The 9,520-nt window shown below is 37.3% G+C and overlaps 1 protein-coding gene across 1 annotated transcript; it reads right to left on the bottom strand.

Moving 5' to 3' along the window:
- Nucleotides 1-6,656: 6,656 nt before the first annotated feature.
- Nucleotides 6,657-7,667, bottom strand: LOC119652071. The gene has a single exon (XM_038056009.1). The coding sequence runs from the start codon at nt 7,665-7,667 to the stop codon at nt 6,657-6,659; it is 1,011 nt and encodes a 336-aa protein (XP_037911937.1).
- Nucleotides 7,668-9,520: the final 1,853 nt, after the last annotated feature.

Below are 9,520 nucleotides of genomic sequence, written 5' to 3'. Positions count from 1 at the left end.
CTCTATGCTGTTGCAAACTTGGTATTCCTAGCATGAACTTAAGGGGGTTTCACTCAATTTCTTAAAGTTGATAATATACTATTATTAAGTTTATTTGAGCAGATATCGAAATGGGACATATTTTGAAGCCTAGATTTCATCTAAGCACACCACCCTGATTTTTTTTGGATTCTTGGGTTAGGTAGTTTCCGAAAATGAGCCCTGTCTCACTTTAAGTGTGTATATTTTGACAATTATATCAGATTCGGAAAGTACTACCCGAGACCCTTCATTTGATACCCCACACGAAGGTATCCAGTGAGAAAAATGTTTAAATCCCCCCTTTGCATGTATGGGGAGCCCCCCTTTAGACTCCACCTAAGTTTATGTCACTCACTGCATGCATGGAATCTCAAAGTTCCCATCTGTCCACCAAATTTCGATTTTTAATAAGGTATTGTTTGACACAACACCTTAATAATGGAATTTTGAGTGCCGATGTTTTGCCGTTATTTTTTTTGGAAATTAGTGTGTGCCGCTGTTTAGTCGGACACACTAATCAGTTGGCCAAAGGGGGGAAACAAGGGTGTAGGATGCATAGAACCACCAACTGCTCACTAAATATAGTCACACAGATCTACATATTTGCTTGATGCAGATAAAGTATGTATTTCTGTAATGATTTCGTTAGAGATACCTTTAGAGTACGAAAGAGGCTAAAAATTATAAAACAAATCAAACAGAACTTCTTTGTTAATATTAACAATTTTTTCGCTCTTGTATTTGAACTTTTATATACATATTTCTTTGTTATTTATAGATATATATTTTAGCAAACATTGATTTAATAATGATTTCGTTTATAAAATAAGGTACTGATTTCCTTTTTTCTTGTTTAGCTTTTGGTTTTTTTCTATAATATCAGGAATGATATCACTTTGACGCACTGCGTCTAATCTCATTACAAAAGACGCTCCGTCTAAAAGTTAAAACCCTCCTTTCAATCACTCTTCGATACTGCTTATCTGGCAGAGGTACATAGAGGATACACGCGAAATTGTAAGCGCGTTAGATTTCATGAAAAAAACTAGTATCTATTATATTAGATTAAGACCTCGACCATACAAAGCGCAGTCAGGCGTTTCGAGTTCTGCAATCTTATTTGGAATATTATGCGCACACATGCTGCGAATATTGTGCGTACGTGTACTCTCAGCTAGTTCGCTCCATTTCTTATTTTGATAAATCATGTATGAAATTGCACTGGGAGAAGATTCAAATAAATGAAAATGGAATTTATCTTTTTACTTACCATCCTCACTTTCCATCTTTCGGCGATTTCAAGTCAAGCTGCTGCTTTTTTTGTCACTGTTTTTATAGATACATCACTGAAATCATATAAGAACTCTTTCTCGCTCAATTCCAACTAATTTTTCACTTTCCCACCTGGTGTTATCAGCAATACATTGTCATTCCAATATGTTGATGGAATAAGACACATATTTATATAAAGGATACTATTTATATTGACAATTTTGGCTAAAATAACCCAGATGTTGCTTAATGCTTTTATCAGTGATTTTATAAATGTAAGAGAGTGTAACCCATATAACGCACTTTTGACGAAGAAACAACGCATTCCCTGCCTTTTTGTGACTAGAAGGCCAGAATGCGAGAATTCTCATTGACCACCACTAGTGTGTGTTATTACATAAGGAGGTCCATATTACGCAGAACTTAGAAACGCCTAAGCACACTCTGTGTGCACCGGCTCTAAGTAAGTGAATCTCAAACTTACATGATGCTAATCAATACACTTCAAGGATCACCCCTGGTGATCTGCCCGCGCCTTCACGAAAAAATTGTTGCCACGCTATCTTCTCATTACCAGGGCAGCGTAAAGCAAACGGTGGCCCATCTAAAGAAGTGCGTGGTACCACCAGTTACCAAGCAGAAACTGAGTGAGATAAAATTAAGTTCTAGGGACCACGTAGAATATGCTTGCAAAGAGAGAACTAGTGCCGCCGCGGCACCAAATATCGACGGACTAAAACAAGATTGCTCTTACCTGAAGTAATGCATTCGGCCTTACGCGTCACCTGTGCATGTGGAGGCCCTTAGAATTACTTAGAGACGGAGGTAGGTGAATTCAGTTTACCGACTGAAGGTTAGAAGCTCTCTTAGAACATATGAGGTAGTACTGGCCGTGGCAGGTATAATCCCAGCTGATATTCTGACTAGTGAGTGAGTGTGCTGTACCATGCAAGATATTACATCATCAAAAGTGTCATAAGCGATATCCGGTCTAGACCTGCTTTAGTAAGGAGCTCCCAACATCTCGGTTTGGTGCCAAGATCCACGAATTCGCTATCCCATTAAGCTGACTGACATTTTGACTTATGGGGATCATCCCGTGTGTCGGGTTGGAGAAATCGATTTTTTTTTTGCATGAATTGTATCTATATATGGTGGAGAATATGTGGGCAAAGGGATTTTCCAATATTCCGAGTCGTTCAGAAATTACAGTGTTAAACAGGTAAGGAGTTTGCAGCCGCGGCTAGAGTACTCGATGAGAAAGAGCATTGAATCTTTTTTACCTGTTAGTTTTTTACCTGAGCCTTATAAATTCGAACACAGGTATAAATATAAAAAGATGGAAAACCAATCAATTGTCTAAACTTATTTGCTGTTTGGAATAAAAAGGATAACCCAATCTAGAGTGAGCACTGAAAGGCTTTCAAGCTATACTTAGTTATATTTTGTTGTAAGTATTGTGCTGTTTGTGTGTTCAGTGATTTTTTTAAATGGATCGTACGAATGGAGATCGCTTTAACGTTCAACGTCATGCTCGCACTAAAAAACGAGTATTTCATGGGAATCGATACTTATCAGAGAAGAAAAAGGACTTCGCATCAACATCAGCAAAGAAACTTTTAGCAAGCATGAACATGGATGTTCCAATTGCGGCAAGTTTTGTATATTGTATATTGGATTTTGCTGGAGTTTTCTCTGGTAATTCTGCAAATTTCTGCAAATAATAAAATATGCGTGGTAGTAAAAAAGGAATGCGTAGGACATGTCGAGAAAAGAATGGGAACGCGGCTTAGAAATGCAAAGAAGAATCACAAAGGCATTGGTGGAAAAGGGGCTGGAAAACTTATTGATAAGGTTATTAATGACTTCACTACATTTTTTGGGCTAGCTATTCGATAGAAGGAATGAAGCAAGAAATTTGGGCAACTTTCTTCCATAAATGTTCTACAGACGAAAATCCTCAGCATCAAAATTGGCCAGTAGGCGAGGACAGTTGGTGCAAATGGCGCAAAGCGGAAGCTAAAGGAGAACTGGATAGTTTCCACCACGAGAAGGCACCTTTGACTGAAGAAGTTGAAACAGTCATCAAACCAATCTACGAAGATTTGTCACAAGATGATCTCTTGAATACATTTTTAGGAGCAGAGACCCAGAATAACAATGAGTCGTTGATCTGGACTTTCGCCCCTAAACACCTTCATTCTGGGGCCAAGGTCGTAGAAATAGCCACTTTTCTGGCTGTAATTATTATATTTTCAATGAAAGATTCAATGGCATTCTCAAAATCCTAGTGACAATGGGATGTCAAGTTGGTCACATTTGTCAGGTTTATGCCGACCGCCTAAATGAAACGCGATTTTGGCGAACGACGATCGACTGACCTCTCTAAAAGAGCCAGAATTGAAACCAGAGAGCAACAATCGGCCTTACAAGACTTTTTTGAAGAAACGGAGGGGGCTTTCTATGGACCAGGTATAGCAGATTAATGCTGTTTACTGTTGATAATCACATTTAAATTTTTAAAGGAAACTGTATCAAATCGGCTGCCACCATAGCTCAAAATCTATCCAACCAAATTCTTTGCAATTTTCACGACTTCTTTAATACATATTTCTACGGTCCGCAAACTAGTATAATTGCAATCGGACGGGTCGTTTTTTTTATTCATAAAAAAAGCCGTAAAAACACCAAAATCCAAAAAATTAAGTTTAAAAGCCTACCAAAAACTTACCTTTTAATATTTTCTAATTATTCTAGTTTGCGGACCGTAGAATATTATCCACATTAAAATACCGTTTAATTTTTTTTCTTCAGATGAACACAGCGCCCTCCAGCGTGGCAGCAGAAAAACACCTTTTTTTGGAGATGGGTGCATAAATTGACAGGTATTCCGAAAACTAGCTACGATATCAAGCTGATTTGAAATTTATGGCATATACTAGAAATATCAAATATGGTCAAAAAATCACGTTTCTATCTTTATCCAGTCCTCCAAAATAATTTTTCGAAAAAAGGCAACAAAAACGGCCTTCACACGGGATGACCCCCTTATGCCGTCACTTCATTTGAGGCAGAGTCTGCTACACTTCTTATTCCAACATCTCTTATTGATTTTCGGGGCTGGATCATTACCACCCATGTTGATTAAGTGACCCACCCACCGCAACTTATTGAGCCGTATTTTATCCAGAACCAAACGGACATGGTATCTATCGTTCATAAATTCGTTCGCTGGAATAAGGCAAGTTCAGAGTCGCAGGAACTCTGACAATGCAGATGGGACGATCTTTCGAAGGATCGGTGGACATACGAGCTCATTCCCCACATTAGGGTTGCTACAGGCAGTATCTTCACCCTAAATGGGGCTGGGGTAGAAGAGACCAGGCCTGTTTAGCGCTGAATGTGAATCACGCACGCGCCGCTTTAATTCAGGCTTGCACGCGACTGAACAGGGTCGGACGAGTCTTTCTAAGATTTTTACACTTTCGTGTACGAATAGAAAAGTGAACTTCAAGCAATTTCTGGGTAAAAAGCTAACCAATAATAGTTCGTGCAAAAACGAAAATAAAAATACATGTCACTTGACAGTGACAATATGCGTTTTCGGAAAATATTGGGAACTGTTATCCAACACTACATTTGTAGGCAGTGTCATTATAATTTTTCAAATTTCACATTAATTACAGTAGTATAAATATGTATGTTCTAATCCACTTTCATATAAAAATCTTGCGGTTTTGAGACGGCATGTATGTTCGAATCCAGTTTCATATCAAAATGTTGTGGTTTGGGGCGGCCGGTTTGGCGCGTGCGGGGGCGACTTTTAGGGATGCGTAGCGGGTTGTGTGTCGTCCGCGCGAGTTCGTTGAGACTCGGTCCGGGCCGGGGCGGCGTGCGTGTTTGTTGTTGTTGTTGGATGTCATGTGCGTATTGCTTGGGTGATGGGGAATTGCTTATCAGGTTGACATATTTGGGAGCGTGTCAATATTAGACCGCAGGTGAATATGTAGTAAGTTTGAAAATGATGGTTTTTCCTAGATTTTAAGATTTCAAATGTACTTGGCTGATTTTGTTGTTGAGGTTGCTGATAAGAGGCGATCGTTTGAGTGCCATGTGCTAATTGTTTGGATGACAAATTGATATAAATAGTGGAATTTGTGAAAAGATTTTGTTATAAGTGAAAAGTTGCCGTAGAGGATGGATTCGATTGACGAATTATTGGGCTGCAAGCCGCTCATTTATATTAAAACGTCAGAGTTGAAAGTGGGAAAGCGGTACCACATCACTGGAGGCGAGAGAATGGAAACACGGTAAGTCAGAATTTAAAATTAAACTTTTCTGCTGCTAACATTTTTTTTTATTGCTTTTTCTATAGGTATGGATAGACTATCGTCGTGGATTTGGAGGGTACTATGCGGCTATTTTTACCATCGCGCTATAGTAAATGTAGCGATAATGTGTTGGACGACTTCAATACAGGGAAGTTGTCCTTGAGTTGCAGCGGCGCGGCCAATTCCAAAAACTTGAAATTCCATCTTCATATATAATAATAAACCATGAAAATGTAGATGTAGATGTGAAAAATTACTTACAATAAAGAGAAAAACAAAATTTATTATTAACAATGAAAACTTCTTTTTATTCAGAAGGAATGCGTTTTGCAGCGCGCAACATCCGCTGGGCATTACAGCGTAACATGTCGGGATAATTTTGTTTCAGTGATTTTAGATTCGACAGCTGTGATCTTCCACATTGAATACCAGTGCAATATTTCCCAGCAAATCATCCAGCCATTTTTTCTTCTCTGTTCCTTTGACGTAGATGGTTGTATTTTTCATGTTTAGAAGTAAATATTCTTTCACTTCCCAAAATGTCGTTAGTCCACCTTCCCATTTCAATCCATGATGATTTTCGTATACCCAGTGTGCCTGGCATTGCAACTCTCTTGATAGTGTTGAAAAACTAAGGAAGGTTTCAGTATAAAGTGTCGATGAAAATTTTCGTTTACATTTACGACAGCTAACTCTTTGATGATGAAAGTATTGTTGCATCCTCTAAATCCTTGCATATCGATAACGAAAATCGTCGTCATGGTGATGAAATGGTGTAGTTTGCTTGCGCGCAGAATGTAAACGTGATACTGGATTAACATTTATGGTTTCCATAGTTTTTATACAAGTTTTTGAACTGAAGAAGTAAGTGGGTTGTACTCTATCACACGATCATGAAGGAGCAAGCAGTAAGCTGTTGTTAAGGCAGGCACATCTACAGATGTTTTCATGTCTAACCTTATGTCCACTGAGCCAGATTTCATGGATTCATTTTGACGTGAACAATCAATTACTATAATTGGTGCAGATTCCTTATATTCGCTTCGTGAAAGTAGTGGCTGAGGTTGTACACAGTAATAAGATTGTTGAAAATTGCAGTATATGTATATCATAGAGAAGAGCGAATCGATCACGGGAAAATTTAATATTCATATCGTCATAAGGATACGATTCGGAGTTTAAATGTATTTTGATATTTGTTAAATCACAGTGATCAAATTTGCTGACATCTTTGTCTTTGAGATTTTTCCGATTTGTCTGTAAAGCTAAAATACCATATCGAGGTTTTTCGAGTTGACCTGTGGTTTTCACATTCCACACATGATCTGTTGTTGTTAGTAGAACCGGATATTCATACAATTCCCAATTTCGAAAGCTTATTTGAATCGGATGTCCCGATTCAATATATTTCAACATTGACAATTTTTCAGCGCCATCGAGGGCAACATGGGGCACCTTCCACTGTAGTTTAAAAATTTTGATTTGTACATTATCAGTGGATGAAATAAATGCATTTTCATCGCTTCTAGTGTGAACCAAAATTAGCTCGTGTTTAGCGTTTACAATAATTTTCTTGTAGTCCTCGGCAAATCCCAAAAGTTTTTTTAGCGGAATAGAAAAGTTGAAGTAACCACTTGACGGCGTGATAGATTCGTTCGGTGACCAAGCGGCATTATAAAGCATTTTACTTTCGTTTTCATTAAGTGATACATAATTTTTTAACGTCGATGTTATTCCCACATTTTTGTTTCGATCGATTTCTACTCCATTCAGTTCATATCTTATCTCATCAAATAGGAAAGCTACGCTATTATTCGTCAATTTAGCTAGTGCTGATATTATTCCATCTGTTTTAGTTAAGGCGCCTTCAATGTAAATGAAACTCTGACTCGGCAAAATACACAAATCCTGTTGTTGTATGGGTATTCGGATTTCATCACTGGAGTTGTATGATGATAAGAATGCAGAGTAGCTATGGTATTCGATTTTTGATATACTATTATCAAAACTGATTTTACGTGTAACGTTCAGGATATCGCTCATTGTTTTGTTTGTTTCAATTTGAATCCCAATAATTTTAGATACTGTTTATTTTGCAATGTTAATCGCGGTCTAGCTCGTTCGATTTTTCTGATTGAACTGGTTCTATCTACATTATCGGGCAAGTATTTATCATCGTTATATAGCAGCATCCTGGGGCTTCAAATGAAGTCTAATCGCTATTATTTCCCCCTTGAAGTTTATTATATCTCCGTTTTGATCAATCAGCTTAAGAGTTAGCGTGCTTATTCGTTTAAGGCTTACCGCTAAATAAATGACGTTACTAGGAACCTCCACTATTTTATAACCTGGTCCTACTTCAGGCGAGAATTCATGGATTGTGTGTGAGGGAATATTATTGATGTAAGAATTTCCAACTATGTTACACTCAATCCGTATTACGTTCACTTTACTTATACTCACAGGTAGATCAGAAGTATGTTTTTCATTGATTTTCAATTCTCGTTTAGCGAATCCCAACAATTGATCAATGGATCTTTCTTCATTGAAGTAAATTGGAGCATTTGACTTTATTTCACTTTTGAGTGTATTATTATTAGCCTGTATTAAAAGAATTATTTTGTCATTGATCTTCGCTAGTTCTTTATACAGATAGTTGGCAATATCATCAATTTCGTACGATCCAATGGGTATTTCTATAATGTGCTTCCCAATGTGAAATAAATTATTTTTTTCATCCACGTTAGGTATAGAATTATATGTTTGAAAATCAACAAGTCCGCATACGTAACCACCTTGTAAATCGATCGGTGGAAAATATTCAGTTGTAAGAATGGATGAATTTCCACTTAGAGTTAATGTAAGTGCCATGGCAGTATATAAAACAATGATTGATTTTCAGTTTTAAAAGTATTTATATATATATTTACATAAATGCATTGAAAATTTACAAAAGATTATATAAAAATTTCAAACATAAATGTCCACAGTTGTATGAGTCGTAGCTTTGATATGCATTGTAGTTGTATTTTATATTAGAACCTAGATAATCTATTAGCTCTTTCGGTGGAGGTAAATTTCCAAAACTATCAAAGTATTCCACATATCGATTCTGTTTTTTGTATGCTACCCAATGAGTACCAGAACCCTGCATATTATCCAGATTTACAATACCACATTCACATTCACATTCCATACCTCTGAAGTTTGACAAGAATCTGGCGAATCTCTTTAAATCATTCTCATTTAATGCTCTCTTGGGTAGCGTTTTTAAAAGTTTTTTGAACCAGGATTTAAAAACAACCCTAATCCTTTTCTGTACGGTTTTAAATGCAATCCTCGGCCTAATGTTATCTCCTCCATTTTCTGGTTATGACGCTTTTTTTCTTCTAAGGTCTTTTTGGCATTGGTAGCATCATTAACAGCTTTCACTATTCCCGCAGCTCCACCTGATAAAGCACCAATAGCAGATAATCCTGGGAAAAGAGGAACTAGAAAAGGTAGAACTCCACCAACTTTAGGAATGGGTATTATCCTTGGAGTCTTGAGAGTCTTCTTCCGTCCCTTTGTTATATTCTTTGCAGCAGCTAAGGCTACTTTAATACTCGCTTTCATTGTGTCGGGTTTCTTTCTTTTGACAATCCTTCGGACTTTGGAAACAATTATTCCAAATTTCGGTTTATTCTTCATTCCCATTCCTAATTTTACTTTAGCTTTCATCATGTTGGTTACAAGTAGTGCGTTAGCTCGTTCAATCCTGCGTCTGCTGATCTGACTCGTTGCCATGCCTTTTCAGCTAATATTTTACCTAATATATGATGATCAGCCGTTTCTTTAAATTTTGAATATCCAATATCATGCTCTTTACAGGCTTGATCCAATAAGTTTATTCCTGG

The sequence above is a fragment of the Hermetia illucens genome, chromosome 3 (assembly GCF_905115235.1).
Source record: "Hermetia illucens chromosome 3, iHerIll2.2.curated.20191125, whole genome shotgun sequence".
NCBI classification, from domain to species: Eukaryota; Metazoa; Arthropoda; class Insecta; order Diptera; family Stratiomyidae; genus Hermetia; species Hermetia illucens.
Note: the sequence above shows the minus strand (reverse complement) of the source record. Positions and strands in the feature narration are given on the sequence as shown.

Excerpts from the sequence above, each read along its gene's own strand:
- LOC119652071 (XM_038056009.1), bottom strand. The coding sequence starts at position 7,667 with ATGAGCGATATCCTGAACGTTACACGTAAAATCAGTTTTGATAATAGT.